The 27337-nt window shown below is 45.6% G+C and overlaps 2 protein-coding genes across 3 annotated transcripts; one reads left to right on the top strand and one right to left on the bottom strand.

Annotated features, from left to right (window-relative positions):
• Window positions 1-1739: 1739 nt before the first annotated feature.
• LOC119181480 (mediator of RNA polymerase II transcription subunit 27) lies at window positions 1740-2907 on the bottom strand. The gene has a single exon (XM_037432732.2). It carries the CDS (start codon window positions 2775-2777, stop codon window positions 1842-1844), a length of 936 nt encoding a protein of 311 aa, XP_037288629.1. The 5' UTR covers window positions 2778-2907; the 3' UTR covers window positions 1740-1841.
• A 4-nt stretch (window positions 2908-2911) lies between these two features.
• LOC119181478 (uncharacterized) lies at window positions 2912-17949 on the top strand. 2 transcript variants are annotated; one of them, XM_037432731.2, is made up of 8 exons: window positions 2912-3403; window positions 3475-3555; window positions 4885-5097; window positions 5365-5413; window positions 6082-6174; window positions 9684-9889; window positions 13060-13140; window positions 17553-17949. In XM_037432731.2, exons 1-8 carry the CDS (start codon window positions 2993-2995, stop codon window positions 17823-17825), a joined length of 1407 nt encoding a protein of 468 aa, XP_037288628.2. In that variant the 5' UTR covers window positions 2912-2992; the 3' UTR covers window positions 17826-17949. The 2 variants fall into 2 exon arrangements, with proteins under 2 accessions (XP_037288628.2, XP_075731707.1); XM_075875592.1 differs by having other exon boundaries at window positions 2915-3403; window positions 9684-9934.
• Window positions 17950-27337: the final 9388 nt, after the last annotated feature.

Genomic DNA, 27337 nt, shown 5'->3' with positions numbered 1-27337 from the left:
AAAATGGGTGCGCGTTGCAATCGATGTCTTAAGTTTTTTGTTTTTCGCAGTGTAAATCGGGTGCGCGTTACAATCGAGGGCACGATAGAATCGAGTAGATACGGTAATGCGACATTTGTTTCCGCAGACCTTTTTTGGTACCAAGGACATCAATTTGTTACGATGTGGCGAGACAAACAATGGCTCGCTCCACCCACACATTGTCTGCTGCGATAGCGAAGTCAGTAGAAGCACACATTGGTTCTATAGTGAAGTTGCTTATGCGAAACCTCTCGCATATCTCCGACCCAGGCCCATAGCCAGAAATTTTTTTTAGGGCAACCCCACTGGCTGAAGAGCTTGACTATTTTAGAAAGACGCCTATTTTCACTGCTATAATTGCACTTCCCTTAGGATGGGCCTACCCTAGTTGGCACGCCAACCTTGCAAACAGTGCCATGGCAAACAGGGTCTAAGCAGTCTTGCTTAGAAGGCAGTGATTAAAATCATTTATAGCCTTAAACATTGTAGCATTCGAGACTGCTACGCTCTACATGACCATTTCCCCCCCCCCCCCCCCCCGTAGGGAGTGTCTTCCTGACGATAATTGCCAAATGCACGAACACTCAAAAAGCACTATCTAAGGATTGCTTTGTGGCCAGCGTCTGGCACATGTGCAGAGGACCAGGAAATTTGTAGAGATGCAAGAAACATGTTTCCGATGAGCAGCCTTGTGCATACCACATTGCGAATCTTCCATTGGCCTGAGCATGGTGGATAGTAAACATCGTGCTGCGTATTTCAACGGTATCTTTTGAATCTGATTTTGTGCAGTATCAAGGTGTAGATTGCAGGTTTGGTGTTGTCAGGGCAGCAGCGTCTAAAGACGTAGGATGAAGTATGTCCCTCTTTTTTTGTTTTGTCCCATGTTTTTGTGTACCATTTTGCTTAGAAATACGAGAAATTATACTTTTACACCAGTATTGTGAACGAAGAGCTGTTTCGCTACGTAGCAGCAGTAGTCCTTCAAAGGACATAGCAAGAACCTCAGCACAGCATTGAGATGGCTTGCACCGACGTCACTGAGACCGCACTGTGCACTGCATGGTGGTTGGTGCACCGCATGGTGGCACACAATGTTTATGACGTCGCGTGTTCTAATAATTTCGGAAGTTTTACGTCGCAAAACCGCTGTATTATTATGAGGGTCTCCATAGTGGAGGGGTCCAGAAATTTCGACCGTGTGGTGTTCCTTAATGTGCACCAACATCGCTCAGCACACCTCCTTCGGAATGCGACAACTGTGGCCAGTGTCAAACCCGCTACCTTCGTACCAGCAGGTGAGCACCGTCACCGCTGCATCACCGTGGTGGACGACATCGCGCGTTGATGTTATCATTACATCACTTGCAAGTTCTTTAGTCATTGAGGCACAGAGGCCAATAACATTCACAAAGCAGGTTAATGTAATTATGCTGCCTCTATGTTATCAAAGCCATCTTGTTGGTGAATCGGTAATTTAAGAAGCTGCATCCGTGGCATTATGAGCAAGCAGTTTATTTTTCGAAGCCACCCTTAATTATTTTGATGTGATTGCGTTTCGCCCACAGGAACTGTTAGCACCGTTCTGAAGCATCACGAGCTTTCAACCTAGCCCTTCCTATTTCTGTCATGCAATTTCCACTCTAGCAATTCTTTTTAAGCCTCTTTAGTCAAGGGTGTGCTTTCGGTAAGATTTTGTGAAATAATGAGACCAAGAATCGCCTCAAACGGTATTGATATTCACAGGGAAAAGTAAGGCGTACACGAATACATGTGCATGTTACGTAGATGAGCATGGCACAACATGGTCCGAGGAATGATCACGGCCGGCAGGTTTCGTGGTAGACATCCAGGTTGCGCAAGTCCCTCCACGTTGGCGGCATGTTGTGCTGTAGACGTGTTCCACATCTGCGGCACGGCGCCGAGAACAGATGCAGGTAACTGTGGAGCCAGGTGAGGAAAGATTTGACGGCCAAGTCGGGCAGTTGCGGAGAGAAGAAGTGGAGCATCGCCGCGTTGGCATGGTCGGTCACCTTTTCAAAAACCTGGTACCGAGACTTCGACCACATGTCAAGCTGGTCGTCATCGGTGTAGAAGTCCTCGTTGAACGCCTTAACGAGTACCCACTCGATGATGAGGCCGCGGAGGCACACCAGGGCTCTCAAGGTCCGGCTCAGCGTAATCTTGAGAACAGCGGAGTTGCCGCACGGCCTGAGAATCTCAATCGACATGTCAACGAACTGCCTTTGCACGCTGCTGATGAATGCATCCACGTTTTGAGGCGAGAAATTGTGGCCGTTGCTATGTGGTCTTCGTAACCGTTTTGTTGGGAACAACGAGCTGTTAGATCTCTTCAGTCCATTCTGGGTTAGAATTGCTGACGCGTGACTCGTGTGTTCGTGGACTTTGTCGAACCATCGATATGACTTGATCATGTCTGTATACAAGGAAGTCCTGTCCAGCGTTGGATCCTGACACAGGTGGCCTGTGCTTCCCAAGTTGAGAGGTGCAACAGGTGACCCAAGCAGTGTAACAGCTGTTTCCAACTCCCTTATGCGAGAGATGACTGCACCCAGCGTTCCCTGTAGTTCCAGAATGAAATTCTTTTCCTTCTTTTCATCGCCCTGCGAACAAGGAACGCCATCCGTCAAAGTACGAAACACTTCTCCGACAGTGCATCGAAGCGCCTTCACGGCTCTCAGGCCCGAGTTCACAGCATCCAAATTGATCCCCATGTCTGCAATGTACGGGTTCATGATTACTGCCGACAACTTTCGCGAAACGCGCTCCTTTAGCGTAACAACACGACGCACCACTCAAGGGCTCCACTTCCACTTTTCGCGTCAAGATACGCACCACGGAATAGGTGCTACAGTTATTCTGTGGACTTGACCACAAAATAAGCGGCTTCACTACTTTGTGGACTACACAATAAACTTTTCAGTGCGATGAAGGTTATTTTGCTGTCTAAATGAGGCGGCAGTCGCCATATTGTTTTGGGCTGCCAAAATCAAAGCCAAAGCGACTAGCAAGCTACGTGAAGCGGAGCGTGTACGCATGTATGCGGCAAGCAGACATGGCAAGCGTTAGCACCAAAGCCAGTACGCCCGGAAATCCCTCGCTTCGCGGCGCTTGTTGCTACCGTGGCTACAGGAGGTCGTCTGGACACCACTGCGTCGTTCTTGGATGCTCAAACAACCAGCGAAAGAGGAGCCGGTTGCTGAACGTTTTCTGCCCAGAACACAACACTAGTCAGGAATGGTGCGGGTGTGGCCTTTTCAGCTTCCACCGGTTTCCGCGCGCGGACAAAAACCCCGAACTTCGTCGTCAGTGGATAGCTGCGGTCAACAGGAAAGACTTCGAGCCGAGCAAATATGTCCGGGTGAGTATGCACAAATGCGGGCAGTACGGACGCTCGCCTTTTAATACGAACTTCATTTGCGCGACACGCAGGTGTGCTCCGAGCACTTTGTGGACGGCAAGCCTTCCGAAGAAAACCCTGTGCCGGTGCTTCGCCTAGGATACACTAAAAAGGCGAGCCCTTTTCGTGTTTGCATCCGTGCAGAACTTCCGAACTGTGCATGTGCAACTAGCGACACGCCGTGCGGCCTATCGCTGGTAGACGCTTTTTGCACATGCGGCGGCGGATCGCAAAATAAACGGAGGTGTGCGCCTCTCGACGTAGGCGTTTTGCAGTGCGCTTGGGACTTCGTGCGGCGTAGACTTCCTGTGTGGTGGCACGATGGTCGTGAGACCGCTCCTCGTGAAATACCATTTTTCAGCACTGTGTAAACAAATTTTTGCTGTTTCGCGAAGTGATCAACTTGTGTGGGAAGGGGAGCGGTCTGAAGCAATATGCTGGTGCATAGCCTCGGCAGGAGCTGATCTCTAGAGAACGGCAGCCCGTTGAAGAAATAGCGAAGTGAAAGCTATTTAATGACCTGTGATTTAATTATAGGTGCTTAACATAAAAGCAAGGCAAAAAAAAATGGAGGACCAGAGAAACAACGGAATCGATGGCAGTACTGCTGTTTGCGTGCCTTTTCTGGTCTTTAGTCCTTCTTATGCAGTTTTTATGTGAAGTATGCCCTACTGCCCAAGCAACCATTGTAGCTTAACTGATGGCGTAAATGAATGCTGTAGCCTGAACGCTTGTGTGAATTAAAAAAAAAAAAAACTAATAGCTGGGACATTTTAACTGTAGTTCACACCCTCCATCTGCATGTAGTGGTCAGCAATGCCAGCATAAATACATACACTCACGTATATACAAATGCATACACACAATTATCCCATGTGGGCTGGCAGAGCTCCCGCTTGATCGGAGGACAGTTCAGTTCTAGAGAGCGATGAATTGGGCTAGTTGGTGACTGCTCATAATTTCTTCTGGCACTGGGTACTGTGAAACAGGGACACATTGACAACGGATCGTGCACAAACTTACAACTTGGTTGTTCGTCCACCATGTTTATCACCCAGACAAGGTGGACACATTATCAGCACTCCATGTTATCTCACATGCATTGATCAATGAAATACATTGCTGGGCTAGTTGGTTCGTAACTTTAAAAGTGGGATAGTGCTGAATCAAATGAGACAAAGATGCACAGAAGGGAAGTTGTTTCTGGCACCTGTCCTGTGCTTCTGTTTGTCTTATTTCTGAAAGTCATGCATTGATACACTTTTTGATGATGAACATTTCTAACGAGGTCATCACTCTTCGATTTGATGCTTGGCACAAGTTGCATGCATTGTGCTACTGTCATTTAATTATTTATGCAGCTTCCAGACATGCCAGTACGTGAAAGGGGTGAGTGCAGGGATGTTTGCGGCAACTATCCGTGTTTTGCTTTCATTGCACAGGTGGTCAAAAGAAGGCATCGGCAACGTGTTGCTGAACGCAACCAACCCAGCAGCGACCATGAGCAACAAACCGAAAGTGGAAGTGTGGAGGACAATGTCTGCGTACATGTTATCACAAATTCATCCACGCTGCTCGACCCTGGTGCAGAACAAGCAGATCCTGCTGTTAACCAACTGCAGCAGCAACCACGTTCGGCTCACAGTGGAAACACGGTGCGTCATGCAAAGATGCAGAAATAAGGCGTTACGTAGTCTTGATTCGAGAAATTGTTTTTAGATGTAAAGTTTTGATTCTGAGGAATATGTTGCAGATAAGAAAAGTAACTGCATTGTTGAATTGGCAGAGCAAGCTTTCTTTGACTGTACTGGTTGCATAGCATCTACAGCATGCTAGATATGAGGCGCGAAGTTTAGTGAAGCTACAAGATACCTTAGGACTGTATAAAACAGGAAAACACTCACAGCCGCTCCGTATTGCAGGATCTCAAGGTGCAGTCCGGACAAACTTGCCCAGCACCCAGCAACAAAGGTGAGAACAACCAGGCCAAAGCGTATTAGAAACTTCTAGCTTCCCATTCATTGACCACAAGCTACTTCTCAATATTTTTCAGTGGTGGAAGTGAAAGAATTACCTATCAAAGAAAGGAAAGTTCTAAGACAAAAGATATGAAACAGTTGATGCTATGTGCAAGAGCTTGCAGTAGGGTGATAAGTTAACACATGGGCAGTGGTTTTATACAAAATTAAATCTGTAAAACAAGACATCTTCATGGCAAAAAAGGAACTATCTGAACTTTATTGCCTACATGCAAAGTTGTTGGTCGTAAAAAAGAAAAGTTTCAAAGTTAGCCAGCTATACATAGCAGAAGCTATCTACGTAAAACACATGTGCTGTATATGCACTTAGTATTTCGTTCCTCTCGTTTTTGAATTGCTATCGGAGCTATGATACATTTGTGTGGAAGACCGTATTTAATTTCCAGAGTAAATAAATTTTCTAAATTACAGGGAATTAGTAGCGTAATCTTCGGTTTGCCACACTCAGTGAGATGGGCAACAAAAAACTGCATCTCTTACAGAAAGTATAAACATTATAAAATTTGCATTCGTTACAAAGTTATAACCACAGAGCTTATTTGCCACGTGTAGTGGTCACGCTTTTTGACGAACTGCCTACTGACCTCATTCTTGGTGCAGGCCAAGTCCCGAACAGTGCCTTGGAAGTGTGCCACGAGAATGATAGAATTACGTTGGGCTCCCAAAGTACACCGCCGACTGATTCGGCAAGAGGTAAGCCATCAGTCTAGAAAGGCTATTTCTTGCATTCTTAGGTGGTATGGCGCTCCGTTTCCTGGCTGTATTGCTCAACTTCCGAGCACATGTCCATCTGTAGTTACTAAACAAGTGATAGCGTGGAACCATGCACATCGACATTGGTGATATTATGATGCACTAGTAGCAGCCAACACTGGAAAAATGATTGTCGAACCAGCACCTCCTCTACTTTCCAGTGCCAGGCAGATGCACCTGATTTAACCATTCACCATTCTCTCCTACTGTTCTTTTCTATTCCCCATTGGCTACCGTTAGCGCCTGCTTTGTGTTCAGGGGGGGGGGGGGCTACCCTTTAGGTGGTGCTTAGCAATGGAAGTTGGAGGAAGTAATTTTCTGTTCACTTGTGTTTTCATGTGTGGGGTGGCGTCTTGCATCCCTCATGATCGCTGTTTTTATCGTCACGCTCGCTCTCCAAGGGACACGGTGTTTTGAGAAGGCGTGTCTCCATTTGTGGCACCACGCGCGATACCAACGAGGGCGCATCACTGCGATGTTGCTGCATGCGGTGGCTTCAAAATGTGTCATATGCGCATTTTCATCAGTGGCGGTATTGCTTTGAGCCACAAAGGAATGAGTATGAAGGAAAAGGCCTGACTAACGTGTGATATAAGAGAGGGACAATGCGCCTACTGGATTCATATTGAAAAAGGACGTGCAAGCACGGACTGAAGAATCAAGTCTGGACATCACAAACACCCTTTGTACTTAAAGGCGTTTGTGGTGTCCTGGCTACCTGTTTGCATTTGCACGCCCTATCTTTTTAAGAATGAATACGTACCAACTAGCTCAGTTTCTGTTATTCTAAGCTTAATGAATCTTCACAAGAACAGGAGCATTGTACCTTGCGATGTGCGTGTGACTTGAACACTTGTACACTCTGGGGTAGAGGCATCGCATTATAGCAACTCCATCAACTAAGGTGAATGAATGGCTCCTATTTAGGAGTGAGCGTTTGCACTGGCACTGAGAAAAATACAGGCGTTGGTCAGACCAATGGTAAAGCGTACCAGAGCAACATCTTGGATGTAGCTAATTGAAGACTTAGAGCCACATTAAACATTTACTTTTCCTGTGCCTCTTAATGTAGATAAAGGCCTGTTGAAACAGGAAAGTTGAAGACAGAAATCTGCTTTCTGGTGGGAGCAAAATCGCGGTCCTCTGCTGCAGCATTGTGTTGCTTTTGCATCTAGAAAATTTAGCTTTTTGTTCTCCAACTTTTAAATCCGGGGTGCGCTTTTGCACAGTTTTCAGCAAAAGTGTTTTGGAATCGGATAAAAAGAGTTAAAGGAAGTTATAATGTAACCTTATAGGACCACTGACATAAAATTTACTCATGCCAAGATTTTTCTATCAACGAGTAGCTATCGATCCCCTAGTAGCAATTCGCGACCTAATACGCAACTGAGGGACGAATAACTATCACTTTTGTTGAGTTATATCCCTGGTATCTAGCGCGATTCAAAACGGCCGGCAATCCCCCCATGTTTAGTGCTAGGAGCACTACCAGTGGTGCTGCTATAGTGTACCGGAACGGAGCAGTGTGTCGTCTGGCACCGAAAGCAGGCTTTCTTTGTGATGACGGCCAGTGCTGCCGCAGAACATGCTAATACCGGGGCAAAACACCTTAATGAAACCTTCCTCTTGTTTGAGGCACTGCCTTCTTTTTCTTCTTTTTCTTCTTATTGTTATTTTTGTTAAGGCAAAAGCTTCAGGTGCTTTGTCAAATGCGCAAGTTGACTGACGTCCTCTGTCAGCAGTGTCAACATGAGTGATACGAGAAATCATCACATCGTTTACGTCGCCTTATGACCACATCATGGCGTCACAGGTCGCTAAAATTTCTGGTGTCACTGCGATGTCATCGCATGACATCATTGCTTGGTCGAAGGCTTGCGGATTCCAGAGGCAGCGCCAAACCACATTGGATGCAGAAAGCATTCGGAGGGTGGTGCGGGAGGTTCGGTACGTTGGCTTAGAACAAATAGAAGAAGGTGGCTTCCACTCACCTTCAAGTCGACTGAGGTGGATGCGTAAGGGTGCCTGTGAGTTTTTTTTTTTTGACAAAGCTGTTCCTAATGCCAGGTGGCTTCTTATGTGGCAAAACACACTGAATTGGAAGTAAAGAACCTGTGGAACTGGCCTGCTGTGCAGGAACTTTCGTACAGGAAGGTTAATCTGGCGAAAGCTTGATTAAGAGGTCGTGAGCTCGTGCTGCCATCTGTGGATAAGAAAGAAAAAAAAGGTTTGGGTTGTTGAGGATTTTAAAAGTTTGTGCAGCCCAGATAGACAACGTTCATGTGTTTGAGGTGTGTGCAAAGTTCCCCACAGTGAGGGAAGGGAGACAAATTTTCATCGCAACCTCCCCTGCCTCCCAGCAATATGTTCTTCACAGTAGATGAAAAAAAAAAGTAGAAGGTAGTGACGACATGCTTCTCACAATAGCCTTTCTTTGGTCTGGCTTTTCGAGAGTAGAGAGGCGAGATAAACAGTTCTTTGAAGGCAACATCAATGGCATTTGGCTGCCATTATTGCCAAAGTTTAGCTCGTGTCACTGAGTTTAAATACCGTGGTGTAACTTTCACAACAAATTTAAAATGGCACACTCACGTTGAAACAATCTCCTGCAAGGCTCTTAGAAATCTTTGGTATACCAGACGCACGTTAAGCAACTCGACAAAAGAATGCAAACTGGTGGTGTACAAAACCTTGGTCAAGCCCGTACTCGATTATGTGCCGGTTGTTTGGTCACCTCACCACAAACATGACGTAGCTATGCTAGAGTTTGCATGTGCACGTTTTGTTGCTGCAGTCTCTCGAACATCGGTGCTCTAGCGGTCATGTCATCCTCCTGCATAAAATAATTAACGCCAGCTTGAATGTTTTTAACGGCCATTTCTTTCGTTGCAGCTTCTGCACGCCTTACTCGACGATTCGATCCCTTAAATATTACACCCTTTAGAGCTAATCTTAAATGTTTTAAGTTTTTTTTTGTGGACCGTAGATTTATGGAATGAGCTAAACGGGTGCGAATTTGCAAATCGACTCTGCGCAGACTCGATGCTCAGAAATTTGAAAAAAAGATGTGTAATCATGTATTTTGTTAAATCGTATTTTCGTTGTGTTTAATTAAAATTTGTGTCCACTCCTGCTATTTCTCAATAATTGAGACAGTAGTATTTGTAAACAGAATAAAATAAAAAAAGGTCTTGTAGCCGTAAGTCCACTTTTCAAGCAGTGATGCGACAGGTCACAGTGAAAAGTGTTTTAGGGCAACCCCCCCCTTGTCTAGATGAGTTGGAGGATGGAGGCCACCCCGCCTGCCCTTCCCGTGCATACACTCATGTGCTTGACGCTAGTAACGCAATTGATTCAGTTCATCCAGTCGTGACGTCTGGAGCCTCTTGTGCGCATTCGTGTTTGAATCATGCTCATTCACAGTGTGCGCACTTGTTTCGCGCGCGCAGGTGAATTCAGGTACAAGCCACAGACCAGGACCATGCCGCGGAATCAGTCCTGCGCCGTGATTGGATGCGGCAACACGAATTCAAAACGCGAGCGTTTGATGGCGGAACTCTGTCCCGATCACAATGTGCCCAGGTCCAAGTGCGGGTGCGGCGTCTTCACCTTCCACCGCCCTCCGTCCGTGTGGAAGCATCATGAGAACTGGAAGGTGGCGTTTTCTCTACCAGACGATCACTTAACATATAGCACGTGGGTGGGTACACTTTCAACTTTGGCTGTTGAAAGGTAGTTGTTGTCAAATTGACTTACTAGTTCAAGCGTGGGAAACCTTCTGAGGCGGAAAGCCAAGTTGCGTAAAGCCAACAGAGCGTCCGACATGAAGCCGGACGGAAATTTAGGGGGGCTTTATAGATGCAGAGAAAAACTCTATGAATTGACAATATCTTACCAAACTAGATCAGTATTCATGTTTATTTTCAATGCACCTGCCAAAATTCTCATCAAATCCAGCTAGGTTACCAGCGAAATTCCCATTTTGGGTCAAAACTGCTATCTCATCCTTCAGGTAAGAAGTGACAAGGCAAGAAGGAGAGGGGGTGTTTTTCGTCATGCCGTGGCTCGCGTGCCATGGTTTGGCGATTGAGTTGTAATTGCTCGGGACCATTTATCTTACTTTGGAGGAAAGAGAACACGAAATCACTCGTTCTTTCGCTTGTATGAGCAGTAAAAAAAAATCCCGGATGACTAAAATATATCTGAAGTACTCGGCTAAGACGTCACCACAGTTCTTGTGTTTAGCAAGTGTAATACAGTGGATTAATCCTGAATCAAAAGTTTAATAACGTGCACTTTAAACAACTACATACATCCTTTCAGGCGCTGTTGCAGACAACCTAGTTAGTTACTGGTGTTGTCATTCATAACTTGCATCGTCCAATGTGCTGTTGGTGCTGATAGTTTGCGAACCGTTGCTGCTGAGAAAACATTGTGACTCACTACGAAGGTATTCGATATTAGTCCCTACTGTAGTCAGTAACGATGTGCACAGCGAGGTTACGCTGTGTCTACAGTTGTCACTGTTTCACTCAAAGAAAATTGGCATAGGCACTCCGTTCACTTACCTCTGCTCATATCTGTGACAGCAAGCACTTTTGCCTATTTAAGCACAGTTGATCTTTTTGTAAAGACACACATTTATGTCGCTCATTTCAGGTAGAAGGCTTGAACCTACCATAAATTTTGTTTAGAAATGTGACATCGTACTCAGTCTTTTACAAGTATGAGTGGTGTTTGCATTAGCAGGAAGGGCTTGTGCATTGAATGAAAATTGAATGAAAACTTGCACTGACGCGACCACTTTATAGAAACAAAGATTGGGCCATCAGTGCTGTGCAAATGGAGCTGCTTCTTTTTTAACTCTTTGCGGGTTCATCTAGGTATATTTTTGATGTGATAACAGAAAGTGTACATGCGGAGTAGCAAAAATAATGTCCTTATAAATCGTATAAAGCAGTTTTCACCGGAATTTTACCATTAGCTTATGGGAAACAAAGTGAGACATATCTGTCCAGTTTACCCGTCACGTATCTTTAAAAAAGACGGACAACAGCTGTCTCGTGAGTGCACTAGACTGAAATCCTTTCGCAGAATTTCTCGCATGAAGAGTCTCCCAAAAGTGATATGGAGGGGCACTTCACTGTACTGCAGGGGCACTATACGTAAGGAAGTGCTCCCTCAAATAATTTCTCGCTGAGGTACACAACGTGGGCCTACTCCTGTCCCGCGGTGCCAGCAGCTCTGTCTGACCTCTTTGCATACACCAACATTTTCAGCTCCTTTCTGTCTCTTTTGTCGGTGCAGATAAGAATGAGCAACTTTCATATAAAATTGCGGCTATGAATCGAGGCAAGCCAGATCAATGTGGTGTCGCCAAATGCACTAAGTCCTGTAAATTAATTCATCAACACAATCCAGGTTGAAGGTGTCTCAGTTCTCCTACATCTTGTATATTTGTGTTCTCTACTGCTTCCCGACTGTCTACAGAATGATCTTGCCCTTCTTTTTTTTCGGCCTTCAATTTCAGGAACATCTCAGGCACAGATTTTCGGTCTCCTTGCCACTGCTGCCATAGCAGTCAAAATGAACAACAAGAAATTTCAGAGCCTTTTCCATCATAAGGCGTCTCGTGACGCGACGTCGTCTCTCAAACTAAAAAAAAAAAAACATTCAGTTAGGCTTTGCAAGCCACTGCTTCATTTTTCGTTTGAGGCACAGCTTGTGATCTCATTGCCACTGCTACCGTGGCAATAAAAAAAGGTAACAAGGAATTTTACGGCCTTTTCCATCATAAGGCATTGTCTCATGACGTATAGTTTTCCCTTAAACTTGAAAAAACATTTGTACATGCCTGTTATGCAGCTAGGCTTAGCAAGCAGCTGCTTCATTTTTTGTGCACACATGATTTAACACAATTATTCATCTACCGCTTCAGTTTTGAAATAAAATCTTGAGGTTCATACAAAATATCCGAAAAGGAGAAATGTACCATAAATATAACACTTTCGCTAACTTGCTCACAATAGAACAAAAATATTAAAAATTTTCTACTGAACGAAACAAATATAAACTAAATGTATCACCGATGCAACATATCGCAAACATCTATTTTTTTTGCTTGTTTTCTAGATGTTTTTGACTCATCAGCAGAATATCATAGCACTGATAGCGATGCATAGTGGCGGAGGAAGCTATTTGTGAAGAAGAAAAAGTGCGACTGATTCGTCCCATAATTCCTTAAAGCATTGAAACAAAGGTGTTTTATGCTGGGGTCCCGACGTATTTCCGTCATGAAAATATGTGCCGCAGTTCAGTGCACATCATTTGATTCAAGATGTGGGCATGGTTTCACTATTTATATCCTAATCATGTTCTGTCAGCAGTTTTACTTCACTGAATTCCTCCACCCTTGTAAAGCTTTAAAAAATTAATGAATCGAAATGGGAGTTATAGATTATTGTTTCAACACGTCACTACACCAAAACCTCGTTATAACAAAGTTTCATCTTACATAAAAACAAGTTTGTTACATCTGAAAATTTGTTATAAATTTATATTCCTTACACTATCTATCTATTGCAAGGCTGTTTTTAGTTTACTTTGTTATAGACTATTTCGTTATATCTGTATTTGTTATATTGAAGTTTGAGTGTATTTTGATATATTTCATTTATACGACTTCTGTATCGCAAATTTCTTCTGTATGTTTCAGACAAATGATTTTCTAAGAAATATGATTGAATATAACTTGAATACAGTCATACACGTGTGCCAACTCTGTCTTCAGTGAATTTTGATCCCATGATTATGTGTTGCTTTCAGGTGTGCTCTATGCACTTAGTTAACGGAAAGACAGCCGCTTCAAATCGAGCACTGACGCTGCATATTGGACGCAACAGCGAGGTAGGTGAACCATTGCATCACTGCGTCAGATTGAGAAACCTTCGTTTAGGCTTCAGCTCTACAGAAGTCGATTTATAGAACTCCAATCTCCTTGGCTGGCATTTTTAAAGTGTTGGCGCCATCAGATTTTGAAGCTCACACAAGCTGTCGGACAGAGCAAACATGTAAAATATGTTTTAATTCACCTCCAAAGTGTACGTAAACGCCTATTCTCCCGTCCGAAGCCCATTGCAAGTATGTTCAGAACTGTTGTAGCTCTTCAAAAAATGAATTCGAGCGCAAACACACCACACACACACCCAGGCATCAAACATGCACAGCTCTGTTGGGAGGGCATTGAAGGTTGTAGTGACGTCGCACCAGTTCTGTAGTTAGCGTAGCTGTGCACAGGTTTCCCCTGCAAAGGGGGGCAAAAGTTCACCGCAGCACACCCCCTCCCTATTATGTCAATGTATGGGGCTGTGTTTGCACCCTTCTCACCCACCTCCCCTCGTTGGTGATTATAGTAGTTGTCACCTCTCTTACTCCTCTCCCATGCGCACGCTTATTGTAGTGAGGTGAGTGACCTCCCGAGACCTTTGCCACATACGTACTCGGCAAAGCATTGTGGCTGCTGCACATTTGTTTTGCAGATGATTTTTTTTGGCACATGTGTGTGAGAGCAGATGATAATCAGCGCAACATGCCTCACAGCCTTGTAGGGTCACAGCCTACACTGCGATGTCACAGCCCAATTGTGCACCCAGGAACTGAAAACGGAAAATTGTCCACATAAAAAAGGCGAAATAAGATCATTCAGCGAGAAGAAACGAATCATGGTGTGTGCATCATGCTTCTTGGAGCTGTAAGGAATGCATTCTAGCAAAGAATGCGCAAGCCACAAATATGTGGCACAGCCCCTTTAAGTGCACTTAGTTCAAGTACATGCAAAAAGAGTGAAAGTGAAAGCTTTGGGAACCTCAGAAGTGTACGGTGGGGGCCTAGTTGGCAAGACAATGAAAACACTAAACTACGCCTACATACAGGGCTCAAGAAGAAAGATGTGGATGGGACCAGCACTGACTAACAACTGCTTTATTCGGATGACGCCTCTTTTTCTACCACAGCAAAGTGCATGTGCACCATCAAACGCAACTGTACATTGTGAACGACAACTTAAAAACAAGAAATTCGACTTCTTTCTTTTATAGGTGTAACCAAGCTTCACTGATACACTTGTCAGGCCCGTATCGTGTAACATGCAAGGCTTTCATTATTTTCCGTGTCATTTGCACGGCCGACGATCTTGGCCTGCCTGAAGAGCGGTACGCATTTTACTTTTCCCGTCGTTTTACAAAACTGGCAGTGCCTAGGCAGTTGCATCCCGCTGTGTTGAGTGAGGGAATAGCTGTGCTCCTGCTGATGCCTATTAATGCAGCGTCCCATCTGCCTGACATATACTGAAGCACAGCTATACATCGTTTGTTGTAGGTGATTGGGCAGTTTCAGACGGTGAAGTATTCAATGATAGTGTAACCGTCGAGTTACTGTATAGTCTATTATATCTGGTGCATTGTTTCAGTGCATACTGTGGTGCACCAAAAACTGTTACCTGTTGCAGTAACTTTCGTCTGCTCTTCTTCGGGTGTGTCTCAGTGGCAGTAAATCTAAATAAAGCGGAAGTTCAGGGGAAGATGGAAGAAAGACGAGATTAAATATTTTTGAACATAGGGTATCGCTGGAGCTGACATCTTGAGGGAGTGAGATTTGACTTTATTGAAAATATTCTGAGGAGGCTGAGTAAGGGCCATTCCGACCCTTAGGTCAGCCTGGAGGCTCCGCCCAGGATGGCACTAAGAGCCGAAGGCTTGACAAGCAATCTTGAAGAAAGGTTATGGATGCAACCCATGCAGACAAAAAAAGGGGACAGGATGGAGTGTCAATATTGACAGGTACCAGTCCATCGTTCAAGCAATACATCACATACCATGCGTGGCATGTTTTAGAAGCACTCGTAATCTGTAAAGCAGGCTTCATAGAAGTAGAAACGTGCGATGTGCCGTTGCACCCATTGGATATGCGTGGGTACTGTGGTGGTCTAAAAAGGGACTCTCAGACTCTTTTCTTTATTCTCTTTAGGTGCCCGTGCATGCACGAGCTCAGCACCGATATTAATTTTCTTCGCCTGGAGTTGCGAGACACTCATGGAGCGTTGTCCGCTATCGCTCGTGACAGAGCAGAAAGGTAGTCAAGGCCCACTATAAAAGAAATGCTTGGAAGTGTCTTTAAGTACTCTTATAGCAGGATTTTTTGTCCTGAAGTTGACTTTTTTAATCTGGCATGCTGAAGGTATAGACAATATATCCTTGAATAAGATGGATATTTTTTTTTGTACTAGCTGGGTTGCTGCAAAACTGATCTACCAACAGCATGGACAAGTAGTATACGAAGGTGACAGTGAACTTGAAATCATGCGGGGCTCTTTCTGTATAACTGACAGGATAGATAGAAACCTTTTGCCATAGATGCTCTGGAAGGGGAAACGTTTTCAGCAGAGTTACTTCAGTCTCGGAACTCTCGTGTTCTGGCAGAGTGCACAGTTATGGATGGCAATTTTCACCTGTTTGTCCATGCTAGGCCACCAGAAATGCTCTCGTAGTTGTGATTTAGTGCGGACTATCCTAGGGTGCACTTCGTCTATGGTAGAGATGACCTGTGGAGTAAGGGATGGATAAACTATGAGGCATTTACCAGGCAAAGCAAGTCATCGACCAAAAAGAGTACTTTGTGCATGGCAAAAATGGCTGTAGTACATCCAGTACAAACTTGTGAGATGGCTAAAATGATTCAACATAAGCCTTGACTTGTTCCAACGTAGCATCTCCACGCAAGTGCTGCTGGAACTGTTCTGTGGTGAGGCGGAATGGAGCAGTGAGAGAGACAATCTCTTCGTTTTGTAAGACATCTGCATACAAAACAGGCACTGGAAGGTGGAACAATGCACCTGTACCTTGATTGTCTCACCTTTTGCAGTATTCCACTGTATAATTATAGCGTCTAAGACACTTTGACCAACATGTGATGTGAAGGGGACGTATTCCCAATTCTCGAGGTGATAGAAGGGACACAAAGGGTTGATGGTTTGTACGAAGTGTGAAATGCCATCCTGAAAAGCCTGTGTGCCAACGCTTGCAGGACCAGACACATGAGTGTGCTTCCCGTTGACCAACTGTGTAATTCCTTATTGCTGGGAATAGTGTGCAGAAGAAGAAGGCGACTGTGCGCAGCTGGTGCCCATCTCCTTGTCGGAAAAACATCCCTAAGGCTGCAGTCCGATATATTCGTGGAGACAACCACTGGAATAGTAGGATAAAATATCTGAAGTAAGCTCTGCTGGATGACAGTAGGAACTTGACCTTGAGTAGGAACTAGCATAGATGGCATCACTCCAGGTGGAGCCTTGATACTTACGGAGCAGGCCTTGCTGATGTCATTGGATCCATGACATCAGCAAGGGATGAGGTAAACTTGGCATTGTACTTGACTTAGCCGAAAAACAAATGAAGACCAGCAACTTCAGTGTGAGTGAGGGCATTCAGGCTAGAATCATTTTTTTTTGGCAGCAGTGAAATGGCTTGAGCAGTGATCCTGTGGCCCAAGAAACACAATTATTCGACAAAAAAGGTGCACTTGTTATTAAGTTTGAGTCCAGGGGACTCGATGCAATGAAGAAGAGTGGCCAAAATGCTCTTGTTTGGTCCTGCCACGCACAATAATATTGTCTGTGTAGAACAAAACACCAGAGCATCTTTTAGGAATCTGCGACATCAGCTGCTGGAAGGTTGAGGGGACAGACGCCAGCCCAAAGCATACCTGCTTAGTATGAAACAGTCCATCATGATCCACAATTCACAGCACATTTCACATCATCGTGTGCTCCATTTCATACATCAAGTTCGACAATGTGGGAGCTATGCAAGAACTTCGGTCGGTTATTGCGTGAGCAAAATGTGTGAGTCTATGCTTGTATTTTGTCGTTGAAAATGTGGCCTCTACGATCGGCTGTGGTTCCACTCTACTGGTACTACTTATTGCAAAAGCTGCGGTTCAAAAACAAAGAGATATTCAGAAAAACTGTGAAAATAACTAGGTTTATTCATTTCTGGGTCACAAAGCATTTTCATTTATAACTAAGTCTAAAAAGGAGGAAAAAGATGACGTTGCATAATGCCATTTTTTTTTTCATTATGGTTACATATGGGTTCTTAAATTATTTAATCATTTTCTTGGTGCGAAAGTCTCGCTAACTTCTCTGGCATTGCACCTGATGTAAGTCATGGAGTGAGGTCTCTTTCCGAGGTTTTTGATCGCCTTTGTCTTGTGTGAACTAAATTGTGCGGTCTAGGCAATCATTAATTTTTCCTTTTATGCAGGGTTTGAAAGCCCATCTGGCCAAGCTTGTACAGAATTCGTCGAAGAGCTGGACCTCGAAAAGAAATGTTTCCACGCAGAAAAATGCCCCCTTGATGTTCCCGGTCATGTGCCAGGCTGGTGAACAAACTGCTGCATTAAGGGACAGTGCTACTCAGTGGGAAATTCCACACGATCAAGTGCGGGTGGAGCACTCTTACGCCGACATGAAGTGGTTGACGAAATACTCATCCTTGAAGTGGTTGTTGAGACGCAAACAGGATGAACCAGAATAGCGAATTGTCGACCTTGTTGGTTCGACAAATTGCAAAGGGGAATGCATAAACAGCGCGACAGAGATTGCATTTGACTACACTTAGTTACAACCTAAAAAAATAAATTCCAATTTTGCCCACAGAATCATGGTTTGCGTGCCCTTTATGGGAATTGAACGCGCTCTCCGCTATGGTGCTTAGGCCCCGCCCACCGTGGCCCGGTTCCTGTCAGCTAGAGCGCGTCAGGCATAGGTGCTGTTGAAAATTGTGTAGAATATGGGGAAGGGCGATATCATCTTCAGGAATAGATGAGATGAGCTTGTTAAAATAAAGAAGAAGTCAACAGTGAGCTTCGCTATGGGGACGGCGGCTCGCCCTTTTCTCCACATCATTTTGGTGCTGTGAAACCTGGGAGAAAAGGCCTTCAGAGGTGGAACAGAGCGCATTTCACAACTTTTCGGCCGCATATGCAGCTTGCAGGATTTTCTGATGCTGCCGTTAAGTCAAGCTTCTGAACGAGGCCTAACGACCACCGAGACTCCAGAGCACGAGTATGGCTGGAACTGAGACCACTAGGAGCACCCATGGACTGACATGAGTGCAGGAATTGTCTGGACGTTCAGGAGACTGGAGCCCTCAAGTCTACTACGGCTCCGTCCTGACTCGCCCTTCACGACGATGGCCCGATATTTACAAGATGATGAAGAATGACAGGCCGACAACTGACGGATATTCGTTGTCTGAACTTTCTGTGACGGCTGCCGTTTGACTCAAACTTTGCCTCGTGACACGGCCGGCCAGTGACTTCTCACGTTTCCAACATTGAAGCAGATCATGGAGGCCCTCTACAAAAGGCAGAGCCAAGTACGCAGAACCATCACGCAAGTCATCGCAGACATCGAACCTCTTCGTCAATTGGATCGCCCACCAATCTGTGAGTTGCGGAATATTCGCCGAATTCTGATTTACCAGTACGATGAGCTTAGAAGAATCGACAAAGAAGTAGAGGATGCAGTTGACATTGATAATTTGGAAGCTCAGGTGGAGGAGGCGGAAGTTTGTGAGCGCCAGGTCGTTCTAGAGGTCGGAACCGAATATAAGATCTCCCAAGCATTAAAACCACGGCAGGCTCATTTGGAGACAATAAGACAACAGATTAAAATGGAAGCAGAAAGAGAGGCACACTCTGCATCTGCGTCACCACCATCCAGCCGAAGCCTATTAGACAGTAATATTGTAGCACAGATACCAGACAAGTCAGCCTCAGGATATATTCTTGAGCGTGGTGGAAGCCAACCGATTAGCACCTTGACTGCAGTAATAACCATTAAAAGAGCCCACAAAGAACAACCCCTACTTACAAAGATTTGGCCCACGCCTTTAGAACTGTTGTCAGCGTTCAATAACTATGAAACTGTCGACAAGACATGTACAACAACTCCGGTGTTCAAGGTGGAAGGCATTCCCATGATTTAAAGGTCGGAAGACTTTGTATATCCAAATGTTCACCCACGAGATGGTAAGGATGCGTCCAAGCCAACGTCGACAGACTGAGATGTTATAACGTCCTCACTGGCATGCGTACGAGTGCCCTACAAAAGGAAATCAAGGCCACTTTATAAAGCGAGAGTGAACACAAGGAAGACCACGAGAACACAGAAGCAAGCACTATGCGCAGCTCACAGTTTTCCTCTTCTAGAAAGATGATGATGTCAAGGTTGAGAGCAATGTGGATAAAACATCACACTTCAGCGAAGAATGCCCAAACAGCATCACAGCCGCGAATTAGAGAGACCAAATCAACATAGAGAGACAAGGCTAGTGCTTCTGAGGTAAACGAAAACAGGACATGGAACTTAAGAAAACTGTTTAAAATGAACTGTAGAAGAACATCGTGGAAGAGTCGGCATTATCATTGTTCATGCGAATGGAAAATGACCATCAACATTCCAAAGCCATCATGGGAAACGCGTTCACAAAGACGAGCGTGGAACAAGCATCGGAAGCACCGCTGGAAGACCAGGCGCAAGAGGAAACCCGAATCGTTCCACGTGGATTGAGTTGGACCTCAAACTATTAGTGATGAACATTGTGTGTTTAGTGTTTACAACAACTGTGGTATTGTTCATCATGAGGCCTCACTCTGGGGGCCTGGAGGATGTTGAAAATTTTGTGGAAATGAGAAGCGACTATCATCATTGGGATGATTATTCTGTAGGAGTTCCAATAAAGATGATGTCGACAGTGGGCTTCGCTATAAGGACCGTGGCTCGTCTTACCTCCACAGGCACCTTGCCGGTTGGCATGGCCGCACATGCTACGCCGGCACGCGCTATGCAAGCACAAATCACCGCACTTTCTCTTTCACACATCGTTTTTTGGGAGGCTGTTTCGTACGACACCAGAAATTGTTGGGAACACATGTCTGCAGTGTTTCAACAACAGTAAGGGCACATAGGCAGAGGTCGTGTTGTACGCAGGGGACTGCACAACACAACAGGTGCAGTAGGATAGGACGAGTGTAGTGAGGGAGGGGGTTTAGTTGTGCAGAAGCATCAGGCCACCCTCGGCTCCCCTCGTCGAGTCTTGGAAGAAAACGCTGTTCAACCAAGATGGCCCCATATGAACCCGCGCAAGTTTCCATTCTTATAAAGAAAACAAACTTCTATAATATATCCAAAAAGGAAAACTGAAGCGATAACGTGCTTCTCACAGTGGTGTGCCTTAATTTGGTCCCAGGCTTCCGGGGGGGGGGGGGGGGGAGTTTAAGGCGAGAAGTTAACTCTATAGGAGCAACCACGTCAGCCATCTTCGAATGCCATTATTCCCAAAAATCATGCTTGGCCACATAACCATGCATTTAAACAATTGCGCGACAAGCCTGTCTGCGGAAAGGTATGGGCCAGATTTGGTGCCCCCGTTTAAGGGGGTATGCACTGAGCCTTAATCCGCAAGGGGGCAGCATTATCGCTGTGCCATAATGAAGGTCCGTTTGTACGCTCGTCCAGCTGTTCGTGCTTTGGCGTGCAGGAGGTATTCCTGAGGTCACTAGACATACAAGTTCCCGTACGGATCTCGGACACAGCGCGTGCAGTGAGCATTTCGTGCATGGCGAGCGTGCGAACCGCCAAGATGGCGACCCCGACGCTAGTGACCCTCGCAAATGACGTCAAGTGCACCATTGCTACGAGGTATCTTGACATTGATTGGTGCAGTCAGCACAGTTTCGTTCGTGCCTTGTGGCAATGATAGAACTCCAAACGAATTTAGCTTTGGGATGTGTACGACATGTTTCAGCCATAGACGTGCAGCGGGTATATGTCAAGCCAGGGTTGTATGCAGACTTTTTTATTTTTTGTTGGGGGGGGGGGGGGGGGTCGGCTACTTCATTATCTGAAGTGGGGGCAGGGCAGGCAAATGGTCTTTTCCCTCTATATATGCATATATAAGAAAGAATGGGGGGGGGGGGGGGTCATGGGCCTGGAGCGAAGTACCATTCGCTGGCCAAGTCACCTTGCTGAACTGAGCTCCTAGCAAACCATCAAAGCCAATGTCCCCCCCCCCCAAAAAAAAAGTCTTAGCAGGAAATATTGCACTTCCCTGGAAAAACTATTGCGTCGAAAAATGTCTCGAAATTTCTTTAGCAACCTGCAATTTTCAATGAAGTTGTCTGCTCAAATACCTCCAAATAAACGTTTCTAGTTAGTTAATCGAGTCCTGTTAGACGAAATGACAAAGCATGCAGCTTTTTGCGTGTGGTTTATAGACATCTAAACGCCCATACCAGCCGAATTCCATGCACATGATTACAATGGTGTAGCCTGGAGCGCCAGTGGCACACTGCATACAATTCACAAGTGTGCCCCCCCCCCCTGGCTTCACTGCTGGATTTAAAGGGACAATAGACTGAAACAATAACTCAGTTTAGGTTGATAAAATGTGCTCTGAGAACTCTCAAGTTTCACCCTCATAAGATCGTTAATAGCACAGAGAATCAAGGTAAAACTTTAATTTTAAAATTTGTTATCTCCCCGCGTGACGTCACAATTGTCAATTATTTTCGTGACATGGGCTGGACGAAATCGTATGTTGGATCTATGGCACCCACAGATGGCAACGTATTTCATTTTTACAGATGAGAAACTGCATAGGACCCAGCAGACGCCTTGTAAAACTATGGCGTCATGGTGTTGGCCTCTTCACTTGCATTTTTCTTTTCTGTGTGCTTTTTCGTTTACCAAGCGTGGTCTCGCGGTTAGAGTGGTGTTTTGGGGACTCTGAAATTGCACTTTACTAATACTCGAAATACTCGTCTTAAACTGAGGACGACGCAGCGAGCGATGGAAAGGAGAATGATAGGTGTAGCCTTAAAGGGACACTAAAGGAAACTATCAAGTCGAAGATGATTGTTGAAATAGTGGTCCAGAAACCTCGTAGTGTTACTTTTGTGCTAATGAAGGGCCTATTTTGAAGTAAAATCACGTTTTAGTGGTTCGCAACGGATTAGCGCACTTCAAATTACCCGCTGCGAGAAGCGGACTGATCGAACCGTCTCACGTCACTGTTGCCGTGCACAACGTTGCCCGGCTTTACTGCGCTAGTAGCAGCAGACCGAAAGCAGCGGGAGCCACAGCAGCAACAACGACCTTTGGCCAGTTTCTCGCCATTGGCTCCGAGATTGCGAACGTTTTTGGTTCAATTGCGCCCCGCTAGATATCACTACCTGCCCAGTGCAACTACGTGAAAATTGAATTTTTGGATCACTCGCGCCAGTCTCCCATACTAATATCCGACGATTCTTTTTTCCACGAATCAAACAAAAACGAACAAACAGCATTTTATTGCCCCACTTCATGCAAGGAAGGTTATTTAGTGCAGCTAGATCGGTTACTAGTGATTAACTGTAGGTGGTCCGTCTGATGTCATCGGGATCATTTGAAAAATGTCCTGCTGCGGCGCATGTGTTCTTGTGCATTCACCTTAATTAAGAAGAAGAAATGGACATGGGCTGGGCACGTAGCGTGTAGGTCGGGATAACCGTTGCTCATTGAGGGTAACTGACTGGATTCCCAGTGAAGGCAAGCAGGCGACGAGGAGATAAAAAGTTTGCTGGGCAGATGAGATTAAGTTTGCTGATATAAAGTGGCAGCAGCAAGTGCAGGACCGAGTTGACTGATGGAACATGGGGGAGGCCTTTTTCCTGCAGTGGACGTAGTCAGGCCGATGATGATGAATACGCGAAAAATCGTTGTTTAGTGTCCCTTTGTGAATTTACTCATCAAAACACTGTGCATGTAAATCCGGTAAACATGGTTTACTTTGAAAGCTGATTACACTCATTTCGAAAGTGTCCAGGCCCTTTAGGGTTGTCATAAATAACCGTATATATAGAGAGGCAATAAACTTTCAGCGCAGTTGTGCAGTCTATCTAAAAAATCTATTACAGGGCATCTCTTCTTGCTGTTCTCGAATATCTAGAGAAAGAAGCATAGATAAAACAAACTTGAGACACCCCCTAAACAGCCTCTAAAAAGTACCAAAAAATACAAACGCGTTATTCTTTCCTGTCCGTTCTCGTTTTTGCGGCACAATTCGTGGCGTCAGGATGGAATAAGCTATCGATCGATCCATACACGAGAGATATCTGTTGGTAATCGTCACCTACCCTGCTTTGCAGCGCAGTCGCATGCCTGTTCCTTGTCTCGCATGACTATCTATCCATCGTGCGCGATAAACCGTGATTTCAGTTAGAAGTGTGGCAGCTTGGGCTAGTTGGTATGGCATGCCGATAGTTATAGCGCGAGAACAAAACGACGACACAAAGACGAGAAAGACACGACAAGACACGCGTATTTCGTGTCCTTCTTGTCTCTGTGTCGTCGTTTAGTTCTCGCGCTATAACTATCGTCGTGATTTCACGTCGTTTTCTGCATTTGCGACTGCGCAAACGGAGAACGGCAGCGGCTAGTTAAAAAGCGCGATATCTCCACTGACCAAACGCTTAATGCAGTCATTCCACGTTTTTTACGAGGAAATGAATGGAGAGGAGGATGAGCGCTTGTAGGCTGCAGGGTGGCCAACCTTCCGTCTCGCATCTGAGCTAGGCGTGGTTTAGGGCAATGCCACCTAGAAAAGAATAATTCAGGCCTGCTCACTGCTGCGGGCATGGCCTCTGACGTCATTCATTTCTGACCCTAGTTTCATCGAATAAACCGAGTAGGCGTGCGTTCTCCCGCTGTTCGAGAGAGCGCGATAGCTTAGCCCGACGGAGCCTATACCGTGGCGTACCGGTGTTTCTATCGACGACTGCGCGAAGAATACCGTGTTTTTCTGCCTCTGTGAAGTGTTGCGTGGTGACGTGCTTCATTCACTGAATGGTCGCGCGGTTTACGTCCGCAAGCTCTCGTAATGGGGCGTTGCTGCGGGCTCTGCAAGCCGCATATCACCAACCGCTCGTCCAATTAAGTGTTTTCGTTCCCTATAAGAACGATTAGAAAGCGAAACGGGAGCGTTGCCGTTCATCGGGATGACATCGATATGTGGTCTCTTCGTGATTCGAAGGTATGTTTTTGATTTGTTATAAAAGCACCACCTCTAACACGCTCACTTCTGCCCGTAAAAATGTGTGCGCTGACGCACGCCGCTGCGATAGCGTAGCGTCTCGATACAGTAGTGGACAGTTATAATTTACCGTTAGCGTGAAAGCGGAGGTTAAATGAATGGCGTTGCCGTGCGTTTGTTGCGGACAGCGTCTTATAGTTTAGCGGGGTAACGTTTACGTGTCCCAGCTTTACCCCAACTTCGAGTTACTGTATATGCTCCCTACGGACCTAAAAGTAGCACATACAGTAGCTCTACCTGGATGGATGGATGGATATGGCTGTACCCTTTAGATCAGGCGGTGGCTAGCGCCACCAAGCCGTAATACCTAATGAACTAAAAAATATATTTTTTTTCTTAAAAAAAGAGTTTGAGGATTCGTACTATGCAGTGAAGAGTTTAATTTTCACTCGTGCCTTGACTTTAGCCACCAATCAGATAGCCTCCTTCTAGTTAAGTCTACCCGCTTAAAATTTATTTTGCCCTCCCGGTCCCTAAACCCCAGTGCTTTGAAAAACTCTGCGCCATCATCCTGAACTATAGGGTGAAGCCCTTTACAGAACATTATCAAGTGTTCGGCAGTTTCTTCTTCCTCTCCACACGCACTGCATACTGTGTCTACCCCTTCGTATTTGGCCCGATATGTCTTGGTTCGCAGAACTCCCGTTCTGGCCTCAAACAGTAGAGAACTACCCCGAGTATTATCATAGATCCTTTCCTTGGCAATTTCCTGCTTAAACGTTCGATAGATCCCTAGTGCGGACTTCTTTATCATGCCCATTCTCCACATGTCAGTCTCCGTTTCCTTCACTTTCTTCTTAACCGATTCTCCACATGTCAGTCTCCGTTTCCTTCACTTTCTTCTTAACCGATAGTTCTTTTTGGTTTGGCCACCTGCTGTTTTCTAAGTATTTACCAGTCAACTTCCTGGTTCGCTTCCTCCATTTTGTATCGACATTCTTCATGTACAAGTAGCTGAAAACCTTCCTAGCCCAACGCTCTTCCCCCATTTCTCTCAATCGCTTCTCAAATTTTATCTTGCTGCTAGCTTCCCTGCCCTCAAATGATGTCCATCCCATATCACCTTGTACTCCCTGATTTGGTGTATTCCCGTGAGCTCCTAAAGCAAGCCTACCTATTCCACGTTGCTTAATTTCTAATCTTGCTTGAACTTCTGATCTCATGCACAAGACCGCATTGCCGAACGTCAGCCCAGGAACCATGACCCTTTTCCATATTCCTCTCACAACATCATATCTATTGTAATTCCACAGTGCCCTATTTTTCATGACTGCTGCATTCCTGTTACCTTTAGTCGTCACGTATATTTCGTGTTCCCTCAAATACTCTGTCCCATTGCTTATCCATACGCCCAGATATTTGTATTTATCTGTTATCTCTAGCGTGACCTCCTGTATTCTAAGCTCACTACCTTCGTTGTCATTGAAAATCATGACTGCTGATTTTTCCTTACTGAATCTAAAATCTAACCTATCTCCCTCATTACCGCAGATGTCCATCAATCTCTGCAAATCTTCCTTGTTGTCACAGAACGAGCGCTAAACAAGAGCGCGCCGCCAAATCCTTGCGACAACGGGCGGCAGAAACGCCGCGAGGTAAAAAGAAAAAAAAAAGAAAGCCAACATCCAGGGCTCCCGGGCGCGCGCTCTCCCCGCAGAAGCACGTCTTCGCAGACGATCCTCCTCACCCCACATCGGCGGCCCAGCAAGACCGCGATTTTTCTAGAACGAAGGAGGCGGGGTCAGACCGAGTGAATCATCCTCCGGAGAGGGCAGTCGAACCGTCTCGTGCCTCTCCCCAGCCTTCGCTGCGTATCGCGCCGACGAAATGACGAGAAATTTCTGGAAGGTGGCGCGGAAGGTATTTAATCGAGCGGCCGAGACGAGAAAGCAGGAGAAGACGGAAAGTTAGCGCCGGAGCGCGTAGGAATTCCGCCGTGGAGTCGGCGAAGGTTCTGCCCGTAGTGACAGAACAGGAGGAGACGGAAGTGAGCGCCAGAGTGCGTAGAGATTCCGCCGTGTAGTCGGCGAAGTTTTTGGTCCGTAGGGACGGCTCGAGCTACAGGCAAGAGCGTGGGTTTACCGCTATCGAGCGAAGACGCGGGCAACAGCTGCGTGTGTGAAGCCGACGGATTTCCGGCGAAGAAGTTTGAAGCTTGGAGAGTGGCCATTTGAGGACGCGAGGTTTCCTGGAAGAGAAACTTCGAGAACTACGGAACGACAACAACGCTGGACTTTGAGTGAGTGATTCTCGGAAGAGTACCATTCAGACTTTTGTTCCAAGGACTTTGGACTGAATAGGTTTTCTATCTCTTTAGTCCTTAAGTGTCTTGGTTGTTCAATGCATGCGACTGCATTGTAGTGCGTATTGTTGTCTGTGTCCGTTGTTTTGAGTGTGGCTGATTGTATTGTGTAGTACGTTGATTGATTGGTTTGATTGGTGACATATTGTATGCAACTATTGTGGAGTGTGCATTTTTATGTATTGTTTTCGATCTGCCATTACTGAGAATATAATTTGTTTGTTTATCAACTCTCGGCTCTGACTTGTTCTTTGGGCCACAGCTGGCGTCCGCTGGCGCACCAAAAAGGACCACTTCTAAATTGTCCACGCTTTCGTGGTGCGGTTCGGGGGGCCGATACTTCGGCTCTTGGAATTAGCCCGGCGATCGCCTCCCTAATAAACGGGACAGGTGTGACACTTGTTGTTGGCCATTAGCACTATATCATCTGCGTACATTAATGCTGGTAGTGCCTGATCAATAAGTTTTCCTTGTTTGAATAACGAGAGGTTGAAGCCCAGTCCACTTCCCTCTAGTTTTGCCTCTAATCCTTGTAGGTACATCATGAATAATAAGGGTGACAGGGGGCACCCCTGCCTAAGCCCCCGTTTTACCTCTGCAGGCTTGGATA

Source organism: Rhipicephalus microplus, chromosome 10, assembly GCF_043290135.1.
Source record: "Rhipicephalus microplus isolate Deutch F79 chromosome 10, USDA_Rmic, whole genome shotgun sequence".
NCBI lineage: Eukaryota > Metazoa > Arthropoda > Arachnida > Ixodida > Ixodidae > Rhipicephalus > Rhipicephalus microplus.
The sequence above is the reverse complement of the archived record's forward strand: the minus strand, read 5'-3'. Positions and strand labels throughout refer to the sequence as shown.